General features: G+C 32.1%; 2 protein-coding genes across 2 annotated transcripts; one reads left to right on the top strand and one right to left on the bottom strand.

The window, feature by feature from the left end:
* The first annotated feature begins 1,797 nt into the window (after positions 1–1,797).
* Positions 1,798–7,706, top strand: LOC111709794 (cytochrome P450 306a1). The gene is made up of 12 exons (XM_023483701.1): positions 1,798–1,957; positions 2,842–2,909; positions 3,450–3,600; positions 4,484–4,552; positions 4,694–4,764; positions 5,303–5,372; positions 5,433–5,525; positions 6,147–6,227; positions 6,407–6,486; positions 6,888–6,951; positions 7,144–7,218; positions 7,581–7,706. The coding sequence occupies exons 2-12, from the start codon at positions 2,866–2,868 to the stop codon at positions 7,632–7,634; spliced, it is 852 nt and encodes a 283-aa protein (XP_023339469.1). The 5' UTR covers positions 1,798–1,957; positions 2,842–2,865; the 3' UTR covers positions 7,635–7,706.
* Positions 7,707–10,961: 3,255 nt separating this feature from the next.
* LOC111709793 (uncharacterized) lies at positions 10,962–27,724 on the bottom strand. The gene is made up of 14 exons (XM_023483700.1): positions 27,682–27,724; positions 27,091–27,141; positions 22,191–22,241; positions 21,339–21,424; positions 20,345–20,393; positions 19,786–19,870; positions 19,158–19,249; positions 18,017–18,095; positions 16,840–17,055; positions 16,310–16,369; positions 15,350–15,391; positions 14,402–14,833; positions 12,269–12,335; positions 10,962–11,967 (listed from the first exon to the last, which is right to left on the bottom strand). Exons 1-14 carry the CDS (start codon positions 27,710–27,712, stop codon positions 11,071–11,073), a joined length of 2,238 nt encoding a protein of 745 aa, XP_023339468.1. The 5' UTR covers positions 27,713–27,724; the 3' UTR covers positions 10,962–11,070.
* Between the last annotated feature and the right edge of the window lie 118 nt (positions 27,725–27,842).

Here is a 27,842-nt window from a genome sequence, read left to right as displayed (position 1 = left end):
TTAAAATTCCAAAATAATTGTATGAAGCTTTTTAAAACTGTTCCCGCATATTTCATGCTAATTTACTTATTTTTATAATTACTGAGATTTAGGTATAATGTGTAAAAACCATTGAAAAATTGTCAAGACGACATTTTATAAATTCTTTCGATGTCTCCGAGGTTCTGGGTTTATTATGCTCATTAACATTTTCATAATGTTTCACTTAGGAATGTTGCAACATTTTTCAAGACTGGGACAGCTTTAAAGTGTTGCAAAATTTTTCAAGACTGGGACAGCTTTAAAGTGTTGCAACATTTTTCAAGAATGGTTCAACTTTAAAGTGTTGCAACATTTTTCAAGACTGGTTCAGCTTTAAAGTGTTGCAACATTTTTCAAGACTTGGTCAGCTTTAAAGTGTTGCAACATTTTTCAAGACTGGGACAGCTTTAAAGTGTTGCAAAATACTGGGATAGCTTTAAAGTGTTGCAACATTTTTCAAGAATGGTTCAACTTTAAAGTGTTGCAACATTTTTCAAGACTGGGTCAACTTTAAAGTGTTGCAACATTTTACAAGGCTTGGTCAGCTTTAAAGTGTTGCAACATTTTTCAAGACTGGGTCAGCTTTAAAGTGTTGCAACATTTTTCAAGACTGGGACAGCTTTAAAGTGTTGCAACATTTTTCAAGACTGGGGGGACAGCTTTAAAGTGTTGCAACATTTTTCAAGACTGGGACAGCTTTAAAGTGTTGCACAAGTTTTCAACACTTGTTCAACTTTAAAGTGTTGCAACATTTTCAAGACTGGGTCAACTTTAAAGTGTTGCAACATTTTTCAAGACTGGGTCAACTTTAAAGTGTTGCAACATTTTAGAAGACTTGGTCAGCTTTAAAGTGTTGCAACATTTTTCGAGACTGGGTCAACTTTAAAGTGTTGCAACATTTTTCAACACTTGTTCAACTGTAAGTGTTGCAACATTTTTCAACACTTGTTCAACTTTAAAGTGTTGCAACATTTTTCAAGACTGGGACAGCTTTAAAGTGTTGCAACATTTTTCAAGACTGGGACAGCTTTAAAGTGTTGCAACATTTTTCAAGACTGGGTCAGCTTTAAAGTGTTGCAACATTTTTCAAGACTGGGTCAACTTTAAAGTGTTGCAACATTTTTCAAGACTGGGACAGCTTTAAAGTGTTGCAACATTTTTCAAGACTGGGTCAACTTTAAAATGTTGCAACAGTTTTCAAGACTGGGTCAACTTTAAAGTGTTGGAACGCTCTGGCCTTTGATTTTAGCAATTTAATTACATTTGTTGTACATTTCAGAACTTTTCAGATTTTTAAAAATTTTAGTTATAAAGAAGAAATCTGCAAAATTCGCATCGTGAGAGCTTACAACCTTTACATTGGATCAATTTCAACAGAAGCTGGACATACTACAATACTATAGGGTGTCCCAATAAACATGGGAATTCAGCGACGACTTTTATATCGTCTTCGATCCATGCAGCATTTTTTTATGAACACAACTATTCCAGCAGTATTTCAGCTCAAACATCTTATATCGAAAACGCCTGGTCTGGAGATTTTCAAAATGTGGACTACCATTTTTGCATCTTCAAAATTGTCGTATATATTGAAAAATTTATACATACTTCTATTCATTTAATAAATAAAAATTGGCTTAATATCTGATATTTTCGTTGATTTTTAAGATACAAGAAAGGTATATACTTTAGGAAAAACTCGTCAGACGTACAGCCTCGTTTTTTTTACTTGCTTTGCTATGCATTAAATATCAGAAATCAAAGACAACTATCAAGTTGTCTCTCCATTCCCATGTGTATTGGGACACCCTTGATCTTAGTTTTTGATATTTCAACTGTCTCCGTCATTTTCAAATATTATATTTAATCTTTTACTTTTTAGCTTATATTTGGAATAACATATGGAGAAGACAACACAGTCTGGCACTGGCTTCAGGTAATGTTATTATATAACAAAACATATCTTCACAACTCCCCCCTGCAAAAATAATAAAGTTTGAACCAGCAATCTGTGAAATAGCCGACGTCTACAGTACTCAGACTAAATTTTTACTTGTAAATAGATTTTTAAGATTATTTGCTATTTAAAACATCAAATACACTTCAAAATTGCTTATCTTTTGATCTCCCTTTTTCACAATTTTCTTGTTCTCACCGTATTATAGTAAATAGTATTTATTTTTCGTTATTAGTAAATTCTACTACCTTTCAGTTTTAATAAAGGTAGGAAAGAAATCCCTGTTCAAAAGCCAAATAATTATGAAACATTGTTAAACCTGAGATATTGCTAAAGTATGATATAAACCAGAAAGCTCTGAAATAGGAAAACACCTCTTAGTATCAAGTTAGAAATTTTAAAATAGAGAAATTGTGCAGTGTAAACAGACTCATTTCATTAAATTATTGATTTAATAATAGTAAAACTATTTGCTTTGTAACAACATCAGATACACTTAACTATTTGTATAATGTCGTCTATCTTTTCTATTGTTTTTGGTTAGCACTGTATTGCTAAATTATGAAAAAATACTAAATTATGAAAAAATGCTATTTTATGAAATATCACTAAGCTTAAAATATTGTAAAATTATGAAATATTGTAAAGTTCTGAAATGTTGTTAAATCATAAAATAATTATTAAAAATAACAAAGACATTTTGCGATGTTATTTATCTTTTTCGTGAATTTTCTGAATTTTTCGAAATTCGAAAGTTTCAGGAGGCAAATATTTTTTATCCAACCATTCATAAACATTCATAAACAGAAAAACTAACAAAGTGATTGTTAACTAATGTTTTTAAATTCTGAAATATTGTACAGGATCTTAGAGAGAAAGGGATTCGAATGATGGGAGTTAGTAATGTTGTTAACTTCCTTCCTTGGTTCAGGTAATCGCAGTTTTCTTTTAATCTATTCGAGCAATTTGTTTTGGGCATTAAACAGCAAAAAGGCCATAGACGAATGAGCAGAGAATTAGAAGTGTAGAAATAAAATGAATGTTACTAACAATAATTAAATTTAGTTCCTTCTGTTTTATATAAAAAAGCAGCTTGTGAACACATAGCTTTGCTTGAAAACTGACCTTCCCCAATATTACCTAACCAACTCAATTTAGAATCTTAAAAATAAAGTTAAGAACTTTTTTGGAGAAAGTCAAGTTCCCAGGCAAAGCTGGGTTCCCAAGCCTACAGTAAATATAAGTTAGCTTGCTCTTTATAAGTCTAATTTCACAACTTAGAACTTTAAAAGCAAGCTAAGGACATTCCCGAGATTTTCCCAAGTTTCCCAATCAAAAATTTGAGGCAAATTGGTCCAGGGTTTCATACTTTCATGAGCTACAATCGGACATACAAACAGACAAACAGAGATTACAACTTTATATAGAGAGATTTCCTCAAGGAATGTTCTAAAATATTTTTCAAAAAAAGGTTCTTCCCTTATAACGTGAGGAACATAAGATGGATTAAGAAGGGTCAGGTTGAGACCCACGTGGAGTATGAGAGGGTGATCAGGGAGAGGGAGGTCAGATTGGAGGAGGGAATGGAACCAGAGTGCATCACAGACTTCTACTTGCAAGAGGTGGGTTTCTTACATTTTTTAAAGGGACTGTAAGCGTAAATTCAAGTAAACCTCCATGCAAATAGTATTTAATAATGTTTAAGATGTCGTTTTTTAAGTTTAAAAGTATTTAATTCTGATCATTCGTATATATTATCCAGGTCCTGCGTTAGAAATGCGCAAGTCACTTTTGTGGAGAAAATAATTAGTTTTCGAAATTATTAACATTGATATTTAATTCATACTTGATCAAACAAAGGGTACAGTTGTGAATCAGGCATTGCCATCTTTACATAGAGCATCACTCACATTTCCTAAAATGACTGTTTTTATGCAGTTTCATTTAAAAGAGTTCCACATGTCAGATTCCCATCGGTATTCTTTAATCCTATAAAGGCTGGGGGGGGGGTCTTAATCTATATGTATAGCCTGTCCAAAAAATTATTTCAATTGCACCTCCATGAATTGAAAATATACCTCTTAAAACAGAACAGGGCCATTTAATTTAATCATTTGTAGCAACAGTTACAAATAAATGAATATGCATCAACAGAAAAATATAATTTGTTTTAAAATAATCAATATTTCAAATATACACAAATCAAAGGAATTAAACATTTGACACACATTCAAATTTTGTTATCCTTATATCTTTGCAACCTCATGTTGCAGACTTTGATATTTCTAACTAAGCATTCTACTAGATCAAAGCGTTGGAAATTACCTTAATTCACCTTGCATAGATATGTATAAATCAGAGTGTATCTCAAATTTTTACTTCTTTTAAAATTTTATTTGATGTATATTCAACAATACAACTATGGGGTACCAGGCCAGAATCTAAGTAAAGAAATATAAAAATAACAGATGAAAATGTTGAATAACTAAAAGTTTTGAATATTAGGTGCAGGAAAGAAATAAAGCCGGACTGAACCTAAAATCCTTCACCAGAAACCAACTTTACCATTTACAGGTCAAATCACTAAATAAACTGATAGATGAAATCTTGACATTCTGTTCATAATATTGAATTTACATAAAGTATGTTAGACATTTCTAAAGATGTGTGAGATATACCAGAAATTCCATCCAAAAGATAGATCTGTTGTTTCAGGCTGATATGTTTGGTGCTGGCACAGATACAACTGTAACTTCAATCTTATGGAATCTGCTGATCTTGTCCAGGTTAGGTCTTATATTCTCAAAATCTGCTGATCTTGTCCAGGTTAGATCTTATATTCTCTAAATCTGCTGATCTTGTCCCGGTTAGGTCTTATAATCTCTAAATCTGCTGATCTTGTCCAGGTTAGGTTTTATATTCTCTAAATATGCTGATCTTGTCCAGGTTAGGTTTTATATTCTCTAAATATCCTGCTGATATTGTCCAGGTTAGGTCTTATATTCTCAAAATCTGCTGATCTTGTCCAGGTTAGGTCTTATGTTCTCTAAATCTGCTGATCTTGTCCAGGTTAGGGCTTACATTCTCTAAACCTGCGAATGAAAAGGAAAAAAATCGCAAAATAATTCAGTTCTTCTTAAAATGCAGACCATTTCAGTTGAAGAAGAAGGAATTTAATCAAATCTCTTTTAATTAAATAATTTTAAAGTTAAACATTATTAGGATTTAATAAAAATCGTTGCAAAGAAGCATTTTCATATTTTTTACAGTTCAAGAAATTATCATGTTTTTTGGAACAAACTGTTTATCAATTGTTGTTTTTAGTAAAGGACGAAATGATTTGCAGAAAAGAATTCACGAGGAGCTAGATAAGGGACGTCAAGATCAAACTCAGGTTGGTTGAACGCAAAATAATATATATATTTGATTAAATAAGAATTAAATGGTGTTTTAGGTTTCCCTTCTTAGAGCAGCTACCCTAGAGGTGGCAAGACTGCGTCCTGTCACTCCTTTAGGGGTTCCTCATGGTGCCCTTGCAAGCCTTCAGGTATTTTCGGGTTACTCATGGTTTCCTTGCAAGCCTTCAGGTATTTTGGAAGTTACTCATGCTATTTCAAACCTTCAGGTATTTTGGGGGTTTCTCATGGTTTCCTTGCCAGTTTTCACGCATTTTGGGAGTTACTCATCATGCAATTTCAAACCTTCAGATATTGGAGGTTTACTCATGGTTTCCATGCCCCAGCCTTCAGGTATTTTGGAGTAACTCATGGTTTCCCTGCTCTCGTCTTTAGGTATTTTGGGAAATGATGCTCTTTACAGGCTTCAGGTTTTTTGGGAGCTAATTATCTATTTCAAACGTTCAGATATTTTGGGGGCTACTCATGGTTTCCTTGCCAATCTTTAGGTATTTGGGATATGGTACTCTTGTCAGTCTTCAGGTACTTTGGGAGTTAATCAAGCCTTCAGATGTTTTTGAGATTATTCAAGGTTTGAGTTACTCATGGTTTCCTTTCCAGACTTGAGGTATTTTATGAGTTACTCGTGGTTTTCTTCCCAGTCTTTAGGTATTTTGGGGTTCCTAATGTTGCTCTTGGAAGTCTTCAGGTATTTTGAGGTTTACTCACGGTGATCTTAACGTGGCCTTAGAGATAAAAAATATATATTTCAGGTTGGAGACTGGAGAGTAAAGAAAGGAACCATGCTTCTTCCAAACCATTGGTCGATTAACAGAGATCCAAGTGTCTGGAAGGAAAATTGATTTTAGTTAAATAATTATATTCAAATTAATGAGTTTTTTTTGAGTTTTATTAATAATAAACGGAAAATTAGTTACCTAATCACATTTCTCAAAATCTAAAAATTACAAAAGTCTATTAATAAACAACTATATATTTAGACATTTAGCTGAAATCTTTGATGTGAATTTAGAACCCCGAAAAGTTTGACGAGAAAAGATTCTTGGACCCAACTGTGTCTTTCAAAATATTCCCTTTTCAGACAGGAAAACGGTAAGAACTTTTTCATTTTGCTTTACTACTTTTATTTTATAAATCATTTTATATTTTCTCTATATTACAGTGAGAACCGTAAAACTATTGAATAGAAGACGACATTTTAGCGTGTTTGCGTATTACATTTTGATATAAAGCAACTAGATTAAAAAGCTTAAAAATCAAATGAGTATGTCAAATGGGTCCGTACATACTGCACAATAGATGTATATATTGTTCATTGAACTGTTCAAAATTAAAAATTGAGTCTAAAAGTCGTCTTTCTATTACAAAGTTTTATGCTTTTCACTGCACATATTTGATTTTCTTCTGGAAAAATAAAAATGTAAAATAAAAAAGATCCACAGAAGACGACTGTAGCAGAAAATCCGGGAAATTTAATTGTAAAATTTATTTAGACGGTGCATTGGCGCAGACCCGGCACGTGATATTGTAGAAGGAGTTCTTTCCCACATACTCAAGGTAGGCTTAAAAAAGATTTTCATGATTCTTGATTTGCTATTTATGATATTTTAAACTATTTTCATTTTTAGTTAAAAGATGGTCAGATCTCTGGGTCGATTCAATCAAAAATTAGAATGACATGATTTTTAATCCTTTAAAGTATAGAATGATAATGATACTAAAAATAATGAAAAAATAAATATTGTTAAGGTCTACCATGTCGAGCTTGAGCCTGATGTTGATCCTTGGCATGATCCTCGTCATGGGTTCACCCTGGAACCTCAGGTATATTTTTTGATAAAAAATCATTAATTTGGATATCCAATTGTAATGTATATACAATATACAGTAAATTTTTTTTTTCAATTTCAGCCCCCCCGTACAGTTTTTTCCGACTAGAACATTTTTTAAATCTGATTAGTTTTTCTCTTCTTTTGAAGCAAGAAATGCGAAGTCAATTTTGCAGAGAAACCACAAATAATAATCAGTTAAAAAAAAACAAAAAAAAAAAAACATAGAATTTTAATTCCTACCAGAACAGACAAAGCTTTAAGGGTACCGCTGTAAATCTGACTTGCCTCTTTTTTTATGTATAGAGTCATCTGAAATTACTACTACAGTCAATTTAATGGCATCTTTTTTTTTAGAAATTTCGTGTCAAGTTTACGAAGAGAGTCCCAACCTTGAAGAATCAACTTTAATCTTTTAACTTCAATCCAATGCGACAAATAAAGAGGAGGGGGGGGGGGGACCACGCCTCCCAACCTCTAAGAGGGAAGCCCTCCTCCCTTTAGTTAAAAAAATTAAAATGTTTATTATAAGTCCAAAACTTTAAAACATACCTACGCCCTCCTCCCCCCTCTTACTATTACTCCAGTTACGCCTAATTATATTTTCTTTTTAGAAAATATTTATTTTTCCTAAAATATATTTCCATTTAAACGTTTTTTTAGAATTGGTCTGAAAATAATATTCTTTTCTGAATTTCTGGTGCGTTTTTTTCCCGTATTTTGTAAATGTAATGACGACATTTTTTTATAAGCATCACGTTTGTTGAAAAAAAAGTTAGTTTGAACGCATGAAGTAAAATTAATTGAACTGTTGTTATTTCCCACAAAATAAAACAATTAAATAAAAAATAAACATATAAAGATGCAGGCCCTTCTGTATATAAACGTACAAAAACAGATATGTACAGCATGGGAGGTTTTAAAAGTACGTTAAAAATGTTGAAAAACCCATTTTAACACTTTTGACAAATATTACATGTGACACATGATATTAAATCTATTCTTTAAGGGCTTTTTAAATAAGTTAATTTTAGATACGTTCAATTACTAAAAAGTTGTTCAATGTTTTTGATTTGTTTGAAACACCGACCAGCTGTTTGACAGTCCTTCACCCTTCCCTATGTATAAAAATAATGTTTGAACAAATTGTTCATAACTATGAAGCTCAATAAGTGAAGAAGTTTAAGCTTAGTTCTGTAAGCTTTTTTAAGTTATAACGAAAAGGCCACGGTAGGGAGGGAGCTCCCGGCCCCCTCCCTTATCGTGAAAGGATTAAATGTCAAAAAAGTTTTCATATTATTAAAGGAACTAATGTATCATTGGAACCTAGTGTAAGAAGCTAAAAATAAGAATTAAAGGGTTTCGTCAAAAGGTTGCCAAGATACAGCAATAAGAAATTTAGAGTTAGTGGCGAGTGTTCAGTTCATGTACTTTACTTCTTTAGTCTTAAGATTTTTTTTATGTATGTAGTCGACTTTTTTACTTTCTTAATTATTATGTATTATATATTACTTTTACTTAACTTATATAATTGTTTTTTCCAATTATGTTTGTCAAAAATGGAAAGAAGACATATACCATGTTATTCTTTCTTAGATTTTTTTTGGATCATCTTTTTTCTGTCAAACTTAAAAATGTTGTAATCGATTCTTGGTCACTAATCTATATTTAAACGTACATATATAACTGTTTAATACAAATAAAATATACATTAACAAACTGAATTATTTTTAAAAACTGACTGGCGTATATAATGTGGTATGTCTGAACATAAAGGTGCCCTTAAACGCATTTTTGTGCATATAATGAGTATATTTATTTTTATGTTGAATGTTCAATTATTTTAAAAAAAAAATTTCGGTTGCATTTTAAAGAAAAACTATTTGACTAGGTAGAACGGACTTTTTTTTACAACTTGTAATATTTTTTGGGATACAATTTATATGATATTTATAAAAAAAAGTTTTTAACATTTTTTTGTTAATAAATTCTAAACTTTATTTTGAATCCAATTTAAGTATTTTTGTTGCTAAAATCCTTGTAAAGGAAATAGATTTAAACTGGATTGAGCAATCTGTACACAGATCCCACAAAGAATGAAACTTAAATGACTAAAATGAGTTGTCAATAATCTTCAGATTTGACCTTCTGCAGAAATGTCGTATCCAAAGAGAATAGAATATATATTAGAATGGAATTTAGACAATCTCTCGGTATGAATTTTGTCAGTCCCTTTTAGACTGAAAGGGAGTTCAAAGTGTACAAATCATGTAAATGTTCACAAATTATATGCAGTAGAGTACTTTAATACAGTATGTTCTCTAGACTATCCATTTCAGTTTCGAATTTTTTAAAGCTGTTAAATAAACTTTATAAAATGAATTAGGTGAATAAAAATCATCATTTGATTTATAGTTATAACGGAAAATCATCGTTTGTAAAGTGCAAGGCATAGAGTCTATGTGAAATGATCATTGGTCAATTATGAAACCAGCCTATTTCATAGTTTGGTTAATTTTCTTTTAATATTAATTTAGATTTTCTATAAAATTATGTTCCAAGGCCCAAAAGGTTATATAGCACAAATATGTGAAGTACTTTTCCAGTATGGAAAAAGTACAACAAAATGTCCGTTTTACACTATTTCCCATTAAATTCCACTCTAATGTATATTCTATTCTCTTTGGTCGTATCATAATGATGTGAATAAATTTCTAATCAAATTAAAATTACATATTAAAACCTTACGTTACATGCTTCTAATCACTCCGTTTATTGAAGAGCTATTGAGGAAAAAACAAAAATGTTTTGAATTTATAGTTCGGAACCAGTTAAATTTTCTTCTTTCATATTTGTTTGTGAGTAAAATCTTAACTAGAGAAGCTACACGGGACAGTAAACCAAATGAACCATCCCTTTCTATAATGAGATTAATGCTTGAATAATGCAGTAATTTGAACACAACCGCACATAGCATAGAAGAATCATTGACGCGTACCGGCGTTAAAAAGTGCTCAATGCCGCACCGTTAATGTAAAATGCACAATTTGATTACTCAGAAATATACACCTATATGTGCAGGCGTATGATAAGTAAAATCCCATTTGGGCCTCTCCGGCAGGGTCTCTCCGAAGTTACAGGGTGTCCCACGAAACATGACAGTTGGTGAATTACAGGGTGTCCCAAAAAACATGGGAATTCAGTGACGAATTCGATATCGTCTTTTCAAATAATTCTTTGATTTAGTTTAGTGATACCTACTGAGAAAGCTGTAATCTGTAAGAGTTTCGTCTGCTATGGTTACATTTTTTTTGTTTATGTTTTGACTGCATACAGTTGTATTTAGTAAAACAAGAAAATTGCAGTATGCAAACAGAGTAAACTTGTCTGTCTTCACTGTTCATCTTGCTGAGACATTATAGACACATCTTTACAGTCTTTTACCCTTTTCATAAAATAAGCTCTAGCAGACATAATAATATTATGGCTTTTGAAATTAGGTATTACAATGCTAATTCATAACAAAGACGATATCAAATTCGTCACTGAATTCCCATGTTTTTTGGGACACCCTGTAGTTTAGGATGTCTTCTTCCATAATTTGTTGAGTTGTTTTATACCTAAGAAAATAATAAAAATATTTTTTGGGAGTCATGTTATAGAATAAATGATTTCAAAGTAAAATATATTTAAACTAAAGATTTTTCTAACGAAATAAATTGAAAAAAGCCTTTAATATCTAATACAGTATAGGGAAGACGACATTCAGAACTATTTATCAACTGTCATGTTTCGTGGGACACCCTGTATATCCCCTGTACACTGTGCATGGAGATCAAAACTGGTTTTAAAGTTGGGTTGAAAATGAGAAAGCTGGGCTAGAGAGAGAGAAGAAGTTTCCTGTTTGCGCCTGTTTTCCTGATTCAGCATCAGCTGATTCAGCTGGTTTCAGTGATTTAGCAGTTCTTTGGTTACTAGACTGAGGAAAATTCGCAAAAATATCTTGGCTAAAAACTGCAAAATTACTAAACGGGTTTCTCTGTTCCTGTACCCGAGGTTGGGCCGACAGCGGGGCTTCTGAAAGAAAGTTCTTTGGATCAAAATCCTTTCGAAGAATGGCCGGGGTCCAGGTTACAGCTTCAAAGCCTCCTTCAAAACTCCTTTGAGCTGGTTGAGTGGGGATAGGAGCGGGGAATGATTGGAAAGGTGCTTGAACAGGAGATGGACTAACAGGGTTTCTAAAGGAATTTAGATTTGATGGGTTTACAAAACTTTTTTGAGGTGGTTGAGTGGGGATAGGAGCAGGGAATGATTGGAAAGGGGTTTGAACATCAGAGGGAATGACAGGGTTTCTCAACGCATTCAGATTAAACGGCTCCGGATTGAAAACAAATACATCTTGTTTCTCCTCTTTAATATTATTCTGTCTTGGTGTTACAGGTGCAATCGCATTTGGTGTGGTTCGTGTCTCTCCAGTACTTTGGGATTGTTTAGGCTCTTGGATTAGAGATTTTCCAGGGTTCACGGTTTGTCTTCCTCTTGATATGAGAGATCTTTCTTGTTCTTGTTCTATCACTGGTTCAGTAGATACCCGGAGAACTGTTGTAGAGGTTGGGACGGTTGTCGTTGGACGGGTTGTTGTTGGACGGGTTGTTGTTGGAAGTGTTGGAGAAACGATGCTACTTAGGGAAAACTGGAAGGGCAAGGGTTTATTAATTTTCTCCTCTTTTTTCAAAACTGGAACCTAAAACAAAAATTTTAAAAATGAAGGTTAATTCTTAAAGCAATTATTTTAGCAGTATTTAGCAGTATTTTGCAACTTACCCCTTTAAAACTAGAATTGCAATTTTAGAATGTATATGCCTAGGGCTGCAAAAAGAATAATGGAGTTAATCAAGGATTTTGATATTTAAAAAATTGTTTTATCAATCTGGATTTAAAAACATATACAGAGGTTGGATCTTTTGTATGGAGAATCGTTAATCTTGAAAGCTTGATCTCTTTATCCAATATATGTTTAATGATATTGATCTACAAATTGTTACCTCGATTACAGAAGATCTTGAATAATCAATATTGAAAACAGGTCTTCCTTCATCAGAAACTACACTTCTAAATAAATATATTATTAGGAATTACATTCTTATATTAAAGAAAAGGGATCTATACATATAATAAAACAAGACATTCGTATATATATATGCTGTCTATAGCCGGCCAAACGCTGGACCGATTGGGCTGATGTTTTTGTGGACACTCATGGGTGGCCGGGGGGTATTATAGGCTAAAAAAATTCGAAATTGTTTTTTTCAAAATATTTTTTTTCAAATATTTTTTTCACCGGCAACGCCGGGCCCTTCAGCTATGTATTTGATAAATGAACATATTATACAGTGTCCGAGATCCGAATAATATACATAAGTCATTGTGTGTTACATGTGAAATATTTTTATTTTTATTTCAATTTCACAGAAAATGGAATTAAGTATTTGGAACAAACAATGAATTTGTAATCCCAAATATTTGTAACCAGATTTCGTAGACCTATTTCAAACTAAGCATTCAAGGTATGCATTTCAATAAGTCTGAGTTTGAAATGTCGAAGGTTTTACCATTAGGTTGCATAATTATAGGAATAGGAAAATTCGAGTTTGTGTTAAACACTCTGTTCCTTTCCGACAACGCGCTTTACTTGTAACTGTAATTGATTTATGACAACGTTTTAAAATTGTTAGACATGTAAACTTTAAAAACTATATTTGAATACATATTCCTTTCTGTTAATATAATGTGTATATTGTAGAGGATGAAATCCCCGAGAGAGAATTTTAAAATCCGCAAATCAGTAGCATAGGATTCTGGACCCAGAGAAGACCTACTCATCTTCCTCTCCTTTGATACACTCATTATTTATTATTTATTTTCATCTAGAAACAATAAATGTACTTCTAAAGTGGTGACCCCAGACAACAAACAAAACATGGCCGAAAACACAGCCTCCTGGTCGTAAACAACTCATGAATTGGACGAGGATGACAATCTCAAGCTTTAACTTCTTATCCACAAATTTACTCTTTCTTCATCTTACAATCCCAAAACTCCTGGAGCTAATAATTGCTAAACCTCCTCTACTCCTGGAGCTAATAAGCTAAATATAAGCTACTCCTGGAGCTAATAAGCTAAATATAAGCTACTCCTGGAGCTAATAATTGCTAAACCTCCTCTACTCCTGGAGCTAATAAGCTAAATATAAGCTACTCCTGGAGCTAATAAGCTAAATATAAGCTACTCCTGGAGCTAATAAGCTAAACCTCAGCTACTCCTAGAGCTAATAAGCTAAATCTCAGCTATATCCTGGAGCTAATAAACTAAATATCAGCTACTCCTGGAGCTAATAAGCTAAACCTCAGCTACTCCTAGAGCTAATAAGCTAAATCTTAGCTACTTCTGGAACCAATAAGCTAAATCTCAGCTTCTCCTGGAGCTAATAAGCTAAATCTCAGCTACTCTTGGGGCTAATAAGCTAAATCTCAGCTACTCCTGGAGCTAATAAGCCAAATCTCAGCTACTCTTGGGGCTAATAAGCTAAATCTCAGCTACTCCTGGGGCTAATAAGCTAAACGTTAGCTACTCCTGCAGCTAATAAGCTTAACCTCAGCTACTCTTGGAGCTAATAAGCTAAACCTCAGCTACCCCTAGAGCTAATATAAGCTAAACTTCAGCTTCTCCATAAGCTAATCTGCTACTCCTGGAGCTAATAAGCTACAAAACTACTTCTGAAGCTAATCAGCTTCACAACTACTTCTGGAGCTGACAAGCAACTCAAGTACCATCTTTAACCTACTCATAGATATTTTGGACGCCAGTTCTCTACAGGTTGAGTCTTTGCCCTCCTAGCGTTCACTACAACTGATCTCTTTAAATGCCCACAAATCAGTAGCGTTGGATTCTGGCCCAAGAGAAGACCTACTCATATTCCTCGAATTCCTCTCCTTTTTTACACTCGTTATTTATTTTCTATTTACATCTAGAAGCAAAAAATGTACTTCTAAAATATGTAAGTATATATGTAAAAATACAATATATGAAAAGTCCATTAAACGATGACCCAACACCAAAAGAATTAGCAAGGACTTATTTAGCTATTTAAAAAAAAATTCAAGAAAAAAAAATTGAACCTGAATGGATCCTGGTTCCAAGTGAGCTGTGCATGATGAATTGCAGAATCTTCTGGAAATAAAATCAGCTGATTTTGATCCTGGATCAGCTGTTCATTCTGAGCCAGTTGGTTGTCTTCTTCTTTCTGTTCTGCAGTTTTAGCGGGGAAGAACTGAAATCTCTGCTCTGGTAAACTTTCAACTATTTTTTCCTGGTCTACAGTATTACCAACTTCAGGCTCAATCAGGAATCTGGGATTTGGGCGGAAAGATTCGGATTTGGACTGGATTTGAAAGGATTCAGGTGTGGACTGAAGAAGATTGTTATCCGGTGGATTTACTGCGGGAAATATTGAAAATGCTGTTGGTTGAACAGTTTCAAATCTTACTGGTCTTGTTGTTGCTTCTACCAATGATGATCTTGTATTCTCCCTCCCTCGACTCAAGCTTATTCTAGAAATATGAAAAATTAACTCTATCTCTGCGGGGCTGGGGAATTTTCAAACCCTGCAATACTGGTTGGGGGGGNGGGGGAATCTACAAAAATTAAAATTTATAAAGTCACCTCAGCATCAAATTTTAAAGAAAATTTGGTTTGACTGGAAATTCTTTGAGTTATTTTTTTGTCATTGTAGAAATTTTAAGATATTATAAATCTCTAAATTTGGAAATTAAGACAGCCTTAAAATTAGTTTTTGTCAAATATTTTTTAGAATTAAATTTTTATGCAAGAGATTAGAGAAAATCTGATAGGAAAATAAATTAAGAAATTGCCACAAACTTAAATTTTTCACTCCCTATGTTTTTGAAACCTGATGGCACTGTAAACATTTGATATTTCAAACTAAGATTTTTTGAGTTAGCAGAATTCATCGTTTGAAATATCTATCATATTATAGATAGATTTTAGACATTAGATTAGATATTTTATACTTGTTTTATACCATTTTTATTGTGTTCATTGTTTACCTTATCTTGGGCTTTACTTGACCATCCTGAGATTCACTTTGTCTGAAACAAGTTTTTTTAAAAACAATTTACATATTCCCATATTAGATTATCTCAACGAGGTTAAAGTGTATAGTGTATAGAGTGATGATGTACGCTAATCCTTTACTAATTGTATAGGCCATAAACTATACCGAGAGCGTACTGCATATTTGTTTATTATAAGTTATTCTGGCCTAACCTATAGTATATCAATATTAGTAAACAGTTGTAAGTGTACAGTACAGCTAACTGAGCAAACAGGTAGAGAACTATCCTCCCCCCTGGATTATCTAAGTTTTAACGCCAAAGTATGCACATAATACTTGAAAAATACGATCCAATATTATGCGGGACACCCTATACTTTAGATATGTTAATGTGTCCAGACATAAACCAACAAATATGTTAATGTGTCCAGACATAAACCAAAAAATATGTAAATGTGTCCAGAAATAAACCAACAAATATGTTAATGTGTCCAGACATAAACCAACAAATATGTTAATGTGTCCAGACATAAACCAACAAATATGTTAATGTGTCCAGACATAAACCAACAAATATGTTAATGTGTCCAGACATAAACCAACAAATATGTTAATGTGTCCAGACATAAACCAACAAATGTCCAAAAGACAAAGTTTTAAAAGCATAATTTATCGTTTTTTGAAGTTTATTGACAAAAATTCATTTTTCCAGAGCTGAAAACTCACTTCATAGAAATAGAAAATTCACAATTTAAAATTTAGAAATTCCTGAACGCACTGAGAAATTATACTAGTTCACTAATTATACTAATTCACTAGGACAAAAAGTTCCAAAACACATTAATAATGAAATTGTTAAAATAAGAAATGTTAAAGAAAGAAAACATTTGTGAAAACAAATATTAAACATTTTACATTTTTTCAATGACAATTTTATTTTTTGTAAGTTTACCTTGCCCCTGGGTTAGAAATATTTATTTTTCTTCTATCCTCTGTTCTCTCAAGGGTTATCCTAGGAACAGATTAAATCAAATTAATATTTTTTTACAGTCAAAACTCTGGAATAGAAAGACAACTTTAAGACTCATTATGTAATGCACTGTACATGAATCACAGAAATTGTGCGGTGTAAGCACACCAATTTCACTTAATAAGTGAATTAATAAGTTACTAATAAAACTACTTGCTTTGTATTCCCTTAAATATTACTTCAATGTCATCTTCCTATTCCAAACTTTTCTGTTGCTCACTGTAAATTTTATATTTGCATTAGCTTGGGAACCCAGCTTTGTCTGGAGTTTTCCCTTAACCAATCAACCTACTCCATCCGTTTCTAGCAAAACTAAGAACATTACCATTATATCATACTGAGTTTTCCAATGAAAATTTGAAGCAAATCGGTCCAGGGTTTCATGCATACAAACATGGTACCTTAAAAAATCTAATCCTTTATAAAACTTTTTGTTTTAAAAACTAATTTACCTTTTATTTTGAAGATTGCGTCCTCTAGTCCTTGTTTTGTCCTCTTCTTGTCCTTTCCCAGTATTTTCGTCCTCCTCTTGTCCTCTAAAAGAAGACTCGTCCTGGTCTCTACCTCCAGTTCGTCCTCTTGTAAACGATTCGTCTTGATTAATTTCCTCTTTTAGTCCTTGGGTTTTTTCAATGTTTTCTGTTCGTCCCCGGGCAGGAAGACGACCTCTTAAAATACAATCGTCAGAAATTAAATTTCCAGATAATATACTTTTTATTTTGGGGGGGGGGGGGGAATAGACTTTAAACAACACACAACCTTCATCTAAGATATTCCCATTCTGACACAAAAACCTTCTAGAAAGGTCAGAACAAGGGTCGGAACTTTTAAATGGAGTATCGTTGAAAGCTTGATCTGAAAAGCTTGATCTGAATATTCAATGTGGACACTTTTAAAATCAATTTTATCCCTGGAGGGTTCGACCACCAAAGGATATAAAGGAAGGATTAGATTAATACGTTGGTTGGCATAAGATGGTTAATCCCCAGATTCACAAAAGTGTTGTTATTGAATATAATGAATTGAAGAGAGGTCATTGAACTGCTTACCTCCAGTTCAAATCCTGAATTACCAATTCAAAGTTAAACATTCATTTAAATCGGTTATTAAGAATTTGAACTGGCGGTAGAAGTTCAGCGACCTCTCTCCATTGAATTAAATTCAGTCCCAGAAGTCTGACTTAAAGGTTGGGTTATGACATCCAAATAATTTGCTGCATTTGTTATTCAACCTAGTTTTACACTACATGAATGATTCATTAAATAAAATTCCTAAAATTCTCCTTGTCTCCTAGTCCTAGCATTTCCAAAATGTGGTCTGCCTTGTTTGTGCTGTCGATATTACCGGAGATATTAAAAATTTCGTTCAGATTTCAACTTATTAAACAAAAACCAAAATTGTCAGAACCTGAACAAAATTATTCATTTCTTCGGAAATATTGAAAGCAAAAAATAAAAAGACCACAATTTGGGAATTCCAAGACTACGGTTATTTTGTGACTCTAGTATTTTACTTCTTAAATTAGGTTTACAAAAAATGCAGGAAATTAATTCCAAGATCAAAGACGCCCTTCAAGTTGTCTTGCTACTGTCATGTTTTGTGGGACACCCTGTACAGTGTACACCCTACCTAGATGGATTAAATGTTCCTTGCTCCTCCTCTTCCTCCTCTTCATCCTCTTCCTCCTCATATTCTTGGGATTCAGAAACTTAAAAAGAAAATAAAGATAATGGTTAAATTTTTCTTCTTTGAGTCTTTTATAAATCAAATAAATTACATTTAATTTTCAAACGATCCATACCGGCCTCCCTGTACAACTGCTTACTATTTTTCAAATACTAAACACATATTTGCTAGTTTAGTTTCAATATTTTCCCAATTTTAGTCATTGCACAGGGACGGCCACATATTTTGCAATAATAACTTTATTTTCGATAAATATCCAATTTCAATTATTTTAACAAAAACACTAGAAACCTTCACAGACCAAATTTTTTACTTGTTTTACGATAAGAGTGAGTTCTACTAAACATGATAATTGAGGAATACGTAAACATCGTCTTCAGCCTTTCATAGTACACGGGGCTTCAAAGACGACCTAAAACTCTTCAATTACGACTATTCCAAGTTTAAATTAAGTCAATTGTGCCTTGAATATGGTCCTTAAATGGCTTCTTTAATGATATAACAAAAAATGAAGAAGTTTACAGTTGTAGGGAATCATGAATACAAGGAAACAGACAGTATAAAATCCGTAAAGTCCTCTCAGAAGTCTTATCTATTGTGGGTAACCCTGTATGTCAAAAAGATACGCCACGACTTGCCTTTAAATCAAAAGCTTATTCCACGCCTTGACAATTTGTTAATTCACATGTTGTTATTAGATTAAAGATCAAAGCTGTAATTTCAATTATCCTTTTTTATGTGACACTCTTTTGAGATGGGGATTCGTTTTCACGAACGAACGAAATATTTGAAAACGACCGAATTATTTTGTGAACGAATGATCCTTTTCTATTAAACTTTAAAAAACCATCGATTTTTTACTAAAGGTAGAATTTTACTGATCGAAGAAACAAACGATTTCATTGTACGATCGTTCAGTTTGAAAATGAACTAAAAAGATAGAAAATTAACAAAATAATTCTGAAAACGAATGAACCAAAATGTTCACTAAACAATCAAAACACGAATCAAAGCATGTCATTAACGAACGATGAACGAACAAATAGAAAAAAGACCGAACGCACCTATCTCTAGCACCCTGTACCTGATGATCTTGGTTTGGATGGGTTTCTTCTCTGTGTACCAGAGGGGTTTCTAGATCTTATAGAACCAGCTGTTGCGCTCACAGATACAGGACTTAATAGTTTAGTCGTTGTAATTTCAACTTTTCAAGTGATCCCACATTTTCAGAGGGCATGTCCGATTCACAAGGAGACTTTTATCTGATCAATAATTTTTTTCCAGCTTGACAAGTCTTTAATTCTGACAATGATTACAATTTTTTAATTCCTGCGGTAGAAATGCGCAAGTCACTTTCGTAGAGAATCCAAATTAGAAAATAATCATTTTTCAAAATTATAATCCATGGCTTTTAAAGCTACCTTAGTAAATCGGATATACCATTCTAAAAATGAAGTGTCACATTCGAAATTAGTCCCTGTCAGTTTCTTGAACAGAACTTTGTTAATTTGGAATCCATGTTAAAACGAAGACGACTGTTAGATTTAAGTTTTGATTTAAATTTGTCCCACGAACATGCTACCACAGAAATTGTGCAGTGTGCAGTGTTCACAGACCCATTTCACTTAGAAAGTTGATTTTCAAGCATCTAATTAATGTAAGCTGCTTAACACTTTTTATGCATCAATCAGGGATTAATTTCACATTGTTACCTTGGTCTAAAATTAACTCGATCCCTAGTATTGAACCTTGATGAACCCCTTGATCCATTCTCATCTTCATCTTCTGATTTAAGATCTACAAAATAAATAAAAAATTTGTTTTAGAAAATGAGGATGTAACTGAAAAAAATTATTTATAAATGAATTTGTTCCTAAACGCCAAATGTTTATCAAAGACAAAAGAGTAAAAAGGTCATTCTAATTGTTCAAATTGTTCAAATTGTTTTATTTGGTTAAGATTTTGTCAAATTCCTAATGAAAAATGACCCTGCTTAATCTTATTTAGAAATTGTATTCGCTTGTTGCAATATATAACCCTGACATTTCGAGATAAAAAACCCTATATTAAAAAAAATCGCTTATTTGGCAGCAAAAGTTGGATCGCCAAATAAGCGATTTTGTTGTTTAATTTAATTGCCTTTTTTGGTCGTTTATTTGGCAGCCATCCAACTTATGAAATTCCAAATATGCAATTTTTTTTCTCGAAATTTAGCATATTGCAAAATTGGTGGAAGGACACGGCATCCTAAATATTATTTAAATAATAAACCTGTTGAGCTGCCTCTGTTTGTAACTTGTCTAACAAAACTAGGTTCTTCCTAAAATAAAAAATAAAATATTTTTAATTAAGGAACTCAAAGTCAAACTTGTATTTGTAAGATTAGCAAGTAAAAAACAATTTTTTTAAAGGTATCTTCAATATTAAAAATTTAACCCTGCATTTGTTTGCTTAGACTTCTTTTTTAATGATTTTTACAATTATAGAAACATATATTGAAATATAAATTCAAACTGAGGTCGTTAATTTTATAACGACTTGTTTCGTTAACGGGAAATCCTGTTTTTTTTTTAAAGCGGCTGTAAGCGTAATATCAAGCTATAAATGTAATGCCTAAATCACAAAAAAGCTTTGTAAAATCAAGTATGAATTATATATAAATGTTTGTAGTTTAAAAAACTAATTTTTTTACTGCAAAAGTGACTTGCACATTTATACAGCAGAAAAAATATATAAATTACCAGAAAAAAACCTTAAAGATCAAATAAAGGGTTTAGGATACTGTTTCATATCGGGCATTATTGTCTTTGCATGGAGTATCACTTCAAGTTAGGCTTACAGTCCCTTTAATTAAAAAACCTGGTCCCTCTGAACGATGCTATGAATTGTAAACAAGTGCCTGGTCCCTCTGAACGATGCTATGAATTGTAAATAAGTGCCTGGTCCCTCTAAACGATGCTATGAATTGTAAACAAGTGCCTGGTCCCTCTGAACGATGCTATGAATTGTAAATAAGTGCCTGGTCCCTCTAAACGATGCTATGAATTGTAAACAAGTGCCTGGTCCCTCTGAACGATGCTATGAATTGTAAATAAGTGCCTGGTCCCTCTGAACGATGCTATGAATTGTAAATAAGTGCCTGGTCCCTCTAAACGATGCTATGAATTGTAAATAAGTGCCTGGTCCCTCTGAACGAGGCTATGAATTGTAAATAAGTGCCTGGTCCCTCTGAACGATGCTATGAATCGTAAATAAGAATACTAACCTGAATAAATGTTCCATCTTGATGAGCTGTTAATAACATAAAGTTTGTATTCTGCTTCACATGATCATCCTTCAATCCTGGTCTTCCTAATTAACAGTTTATATAGTACATAAAGTACAAACAGTACTATACATTATATAAGTACATACAGTACATACAGTACATACAGTACATACAGTACATACAGCTAGAGTACATACAGTACATACAGTACATACAGTACATACAGCACATACAGCACATACAGCACATACAGCACATACAGTACACTAAGTAAATACAGTACATACGGAGAGGTAGCGAAAACCCAGCTCCCCTGCATACAGCACATACACAATTATGATAATGGTAATATACATATTTTTAGTGTCTTTTTATTGAATATGTAACAAATGCCTTACTCCAATAGTTCTTTTAAGTCTGTATCAATCCAGATAAAACTCGCTCTCGAACTCTATATTCTCCAATAGCAATTTAGTCTGTATCAATCCAGATACAACTCTCTCTGTATTCTTAAGTATGCATTGTTCAGATACAACTCGCTCCCGAACTCTTTGTTCTCCAATAATACTTTAGTCTGTATCAATCCAGATACAACTCTCTCTGTATTCTTTAGTATGTATCATTCGAACTCTATGCTCTCGACACGAGAACTAACGTAGTAAAGCAAAGGTTCATATCCAACTCATCTATATATTGGGTTATATAGTATATGTTAATAATATGGAACGATAGGTCTGTTCAGACATTACTGAACGTAATAAGGGTACAGATAATGTTATAACGTAATATATGTAGGTATGTTCAGGTTTACAAAATATGGGGTTTATTACTATATTTATTACAACTAACCTGTAGGTCTAAGATTGGTAAAAGGCATATGTGAGGGAATTGTGGATTGAACTGCTTAGAAAATAATCTTGTAATTATTAATCATATTTTCATTTTCTTTTGTATACTTTAATATTTAATATTTTTATATTTTTATACTTTGTTATTAGAATTCTCCATGTTTGTTTTCTTTGTTTCCATTTTATGTGTAGTTAATGTACCCGAAAAGAAACTTATTTTCTCTGAAAAAAACCTAGAAAATCTGCAAAATTTTTATTGAATAACATTTTGTAATTCCTGTCTCCATAAACATTTGAAAATCCATCAAAGAAAACAGAAAATCCACAAAAATTTGAATTGACAAATTTGAAAAATTTAAGTAATGGGGGGGGATATCACTCACCCCCCCCCTCCATGGGGGGGTGAGTGATTTTTGCTTGAATGGGGGCCACCCATTGCTTAACTTATTTGATTATAAAAGCCCCGCTTTGAGACTAAAGTGAAAGGCAAGTGTTAGTTAGAAAAGTAAAAAATTTGAACAGCATCAGACCAATAGTTGTTGATTAATCTCCAGCTGGGATAGGGTTCAGATAAACCGAAAGCGTAAATCAAATTTGCAAATTTCTTCTGAGACAGAAAAGAACTGAACAGCGATATTTAGGATGTATGCAAAATAAGGATTACAAGATTTTGTAGCAAGTAATAAGTTCTTTTGATCTCAAAGAGTCTCTTGAGCGTGGATTTAACGGTTTTGTCAATATTCCAGAAAGCTGTGACTTTCGATCACAATTTGACCCATTAGACATAATTTGTTAGCCTTTTTTATTAAATACTTTTTTGTTGGCATATGCATTTTGAAAAATAATGTATAACATAAACAAATCCGTGAAGTAAATGATTATTGAATTATATACCAAAACACGTTTTATAGAAGAAACCGAATGCTGCTCACTCTGGTTAGTCCGGTGTGCTTGAGCATCGTAAGATATTGCTTTACATCAGAAATCAAGGAACTCTAAAATACAAACGTTTCTGTTTAATAATTTTGAATTTTTAATATCAGCCTTGTCCATATACAGAACATCGACATATTGCATACATATTACACACTTATATCCAAAGCACACAAACAATGTGTCCCAAAAAACATGGCAAATTATTGAGGATTATAAAATAATCTCTGTAATTCTTTTGATTTAATATTCCATTGCCTAGTTGGAAAGCTGTAATAAATAATATATTTCGTCTGTTTATTGAAACACTCTATAATCTATATATGTAAAGTTGAAATCTCTGAATGTCTGTCATGGGGTCTATTTGTTCGTTTGTCCGATCATAACTCGGGAACCCCTGGACCGATTTACCTCACATTTTGATTATGGAACTCGGGAGACCCACGGGAATGTTCTTAGCTTGGTTTAAAGATTCAAATTGAGTGGGTCGACTTAAATAGTAAAAATTTACTTTTCCGGTAATATCGTTCAAATGCGGGTAAAAGGCAAGAGTAACTATGAGAAACCTGGACAGTGGCGCTGGGTCCTAAGCTAATATATTATATAATAAAACAAGGCATTCGTATATATATATATGTTGCCTATAGCTGGCCAAACGGCTGGACCGATTGAACTGATTTTTTTTGTGGACACTCATGGGTGTTATAGGCTGAAAAAAATTCGATTTTTTCAAAAAAAAAAATTTTCAATTTTTTTTCCCATGGGCCAAGCTAGTATATTATAAAATAATTATTTGTAAATATGTTCAAAGTGAAATATTTTTCCTATCAGATACAGATACAAGCAATCGATTTGTGTGCATAATCTTAAAATAAATAAGAATTAAAACAAAATACAAGAACTTGGCAAGTTTATGTAAATAACACGATCAGTTGTAATTTACCAATACAAATTTACCTATTGGGCGTCCTTTTAGTCAACGTTGATTTAATTAACCGTTACAGTATGGATTGATATATTTTCTTCCCCCTCCCCCCCACACCGGACTAACCAGAGTGGACAGTATTCGGTTTCTTCTTTTCGAAATCAAACGTGTTTTGGTCTATAATTCAACAAAATTTTATCTTACGGTTTTGTTTATTTTATACTTTTTCATTCAAATTGTATATGCCGACAAAAAAGTATTTTGAAAAAAGGCTAAAAAATTATGTCTAATGGGTCAAATTGTGATCAAAAGTCACTTTTTTCTGGAATATTGACAGAACCGTTAAATCCACGTGCCCTGTTGAAGAGGGGAATGGTGGGCATTGAAAAAAAATTAGAGGGTGGAGGCATTTTGTGTAAAAATAGTCTATTTAGCCTTTGTATTATGTATACTAAAAATGCAAGATCATAGTTACAGAAAATCATGAATTTATCGAAAACTTACTTCTTAAAAAAACCTCAAAAATAAATGAGGTATCATGCACCCGATGTTAATATTTGTCCAAAAAATAAAACAATATTTTTTAAACTGTTTTGAAACTTGTTCTGTAAAAGTCTTTTTTAACTAAACATTAAATTTATAACTTAGAAATGAATTGCCCTATACGAAAAATAATTACTATGTATGAATCGTTAGATCTCAAACGAGAAAAATACTTTATTTTCTTAGATTTGGATTCGTGAAGTGAATTAGCAATATTTTCTTCACATCACCATTGTAATATCTTTTAATCTTCCATCGAGATTAAAATCATATTTCATCCATCGAGGTTATATTCATATTCAACGAGAATAAAAACCATTTTTCACCAACGAGGTTAAAAACCATATTTCATCTAACGAGGTTAAAACCATGTTTCATCCAACGATGTTAAAATGATATTTCATCCAACGAAATTAAAACCATCTTTTATCCAACGAGGTTAAAATCATATTTCATCCAACGAGGTTAAAACCATTTTTCACCAACGAGGTTAGAACCATATTTAATCCAACTAGGTTAAAAACTATATTTCATCTAACGAGGTTAAAACCATGTTTCATGTAACGAGGTTAACACCATATTTCAACCAACGATGTTAAAATAATATTTCATCCAACAAAATTACAACCATCTTTTATCCAGCGAGGTTAAAATCATATTTCATCCAACGAGTTAAAAGTTTTTATTTTATTATAGGCAAGTTTCCTGGTGTGATATATGTAAACTTAAAAGTCCATTATTTTTTTATTTACCCATTTTTTAATTAAAAGATCTATCATTAATCAAACCTTCTCATTGAAATTCATGCTCTACCCCTTTAATCCAATCTCCTTCTTTAAAGTCATGCTCTGTCCCTTTTAAATGAACAAGTTTAAGAATGAATATTGAATATAAGGTAACGCCCAAATTTTGAACTTGAACACAATGGATAATGCTTAAATCTAGACGCGGTGTTTCAATAAACATGGGAGTAACAAATTTGAAATTTTTTTTAAAACGCGACTTTCTTATTTTAATTGCAACAAGATGCAATCAAAACATAGACAAAATATTCCTTTAACTCTAGTTTGAAAAAGGGATTAACGCTATCGTATTGGGCATTAACCGCTAAATAGATTTCAAAATCGTTATTTGATTTAAATGTTTTTAGCTGGACCTCCTGTATATTTTTTATAAACAAAGGTTTTTCAAATAATGTTTTCTTGCTTTATATTTCCTATTTGAAGGTTTCCAAAGGATATTTTTCCTAATAACAATTATAAACTTCGGTTTCCTAATTTCAGATTATTTAATTACAGGTTTCCTTATTACAGGTTTCCTAATTACAGGTTTCCTAATTTCAGATTATTTAATTACAGGTTTCCTTATTACAGGTTTCTTCATTACATGTATCTTAATTACAGGTTTCCTAATTACAGGTTTTCTAATTAAAGGTTTCCTAATTACAAGTTTCTTAATAACAAGTTTCTAATTACAGGTTTCCTAATTACAGGTTCCCTAATTACAGGAATCCTAGTTACAGGATTCCTCATTACAGGTATCTTAATTACAGGTTTCCTTATTACAGGTTACCTAATCACAGGTTTCCTTATTACAGGTTTTCTCATTACAGGTTTCCTAATTACAGGTTTCCTTATTACAGGTTTTCTCATTACAGGTATCTTGATTAAAAGTTTTCTAATTACAGTTTTCCAAATTTGAAAAATCTTGAATATTTTTTTGAAGACATACTTTTTCGTAAAATAGATATTAAAGATCAAAGAAGATCTTTAAATTCTTCTCTGAAATGTCATGTTTGTGGGACACTCTGTATGAAAGAAGTCGGTTACAAGGAAGCCTGTCGTGTTGTTGGGAGAGTGATTTAGATTTGTATATCCATGATTGCTATTTTTACAATTATTTCTGTCTCCTCCTTTTTAAATATCTTAATACATATCTGTCACTGTAATTTCATACTTGGCCCCCCAGTAAGATAGCTTGTTTAGTTAAAAAGTCTTTAATTCTGACAACTTTCTCCATTGTTTCTGCAAATGGAATTACGGTCATTATTAGAAAAAGCCACAATTAGAAATAATCAAATTTCAAAGAAAAAAACATAGATAGCTCATCCATTCTTGATCAACTAAAGCATGTATAATGAAACCATTGTGAATGAGACAGGCATAACTGTAGTTAAGCTGCAATATTTTTCAACAATCTTTATTGATATTATTCAATAAATTGTTGTTTCAAATATTGCTACAGCAAAAGATGTTTTTATGTTTCCTTCACTATGGTGTTAGCTCGTCAATTGTCAACACAAAATTGATTTAGCAGATTTTCTTCTTTTTTCCTGGGGATTTAGATGGGCACAATTTTAAAATTAGACTGGATAGTAACAATATAATTTTAGAATTATTATTATTTATATATGATTATTATTATTATTATTATTGTTATTATTATTATTATTATTATTATTATTATTATTATTATTATTATTATTACAAGCTATATATCCCTGAGACTGGAAAATGTTCGAATTGTATTGCAGCAGTTACTGATGATGTCGCTGAAAAAACGTTAAAAAAACATATTTTTACAATTAAAAAGCTTATACAAGTTGTCTTCATAATACATAATTCCAAAACAAATTTTTTTAAAAATTAAAATGAATAAAGAATATTCTTCTGAGCGGTGCTCATCTTATTCTTTAAAATGTCTAACAACATAGACAGAAAAAGAAACAAATTCAATGTCGGCTTTCGTTTCCATACTATACGGATAATGACGAATACTGTTATCATATTGCGTTCTCAAAACCATTACTGGTAGAATTTGTAAATCTAGAGTCATTCGTAAACAGATTTTAATCTGTAATTACAATTTCATACCGTGAGAACCCTAAAACTGCGAAAAAGGAAAACAATTAAAGATTAAGATGGGTCTTTTAACATTGCACAATTGCCGTGTTCCATGCACGTATGGACTGGAGTTTAAAAATCGTCTTCCTTTTCGAGAGTTTTCTGGTTCTCACTTTAGTTGAAATTAAAAAAGTGTGAATGAGGACTGTTTTGAACAAAAAAAAGATAATTGTAGCAAATTTATATACCTATGAAGAATCCAAGCAACAATTTTTCCATCTTTGAATCTGAAATGTAAAATGAAAATTCATTTCTAAAAACTTTTAAAAGGAAATAAACTGAATTGTTTTAAAAAAGTTGAAAGAGAAAAGATTAAAGGGACCGTTCACTTATTTGGATATTTTGAGGG

This window comes from Eurytemora carolleeae, unplaced genomic scaffold (genome assembly GCF_000591075.1).
Source record: "Eurytemora carolleeae unplaced genomic scaffold, Eaff_2.0 scaffold174, whole genome shotgun sequence".
Lineage (NCBI taxonomy): Eukaryota > Metazoa > Arthropoda > Copepoda > Calanoida > Temoridae > Eurytemora > Eurytemora carolleeae.
This window is presented reverse-complemented; position numbering and strand designations above follow the sequence as displayed.

Coding starts and splice junctions, on each gene's coding strand:
- LOC111709793 (XM_023483700.1), bottom strand. CDS start 27,712: ATGGAAAAATTGTTGCTTGGATTCTTCATAG. Junction 15,392..16,309: donor ATTTCTAACCCAGGGGCAAG/GTAAACTTACAA, acceptor AACTTGTTTCAG/ACAAAGTGAATCTCAGGATG. Junction 12,336..14,401: donor TGGAACCAGGATCCATTCAG/GTTCAATTTTTT, acceptor ATATTTATTTAG/AAGTGTAGTTTCTGATGAAG.
- LOC111709794 (XM_023483701.1), top strand. CDS start 2,866: ATGATGGGAGTTAGTAATGTTGTTAACTTCCTTCCTTGGTTCAG. Junction 6,228..6,406: donor GAGATCCAAGTGTCTGGAAG/GAAAATTGATTT, acceptor ATGTGAATTTAG/AACCCCGAAAAGTTTGACGA. Junction 6,487..6,887: donor CCTTTTCAGACAGGAAAACG/GTAAGAACTTTT, acceptor AAATTTATTTAG/ACGGTGCATTGGCGCAGACC.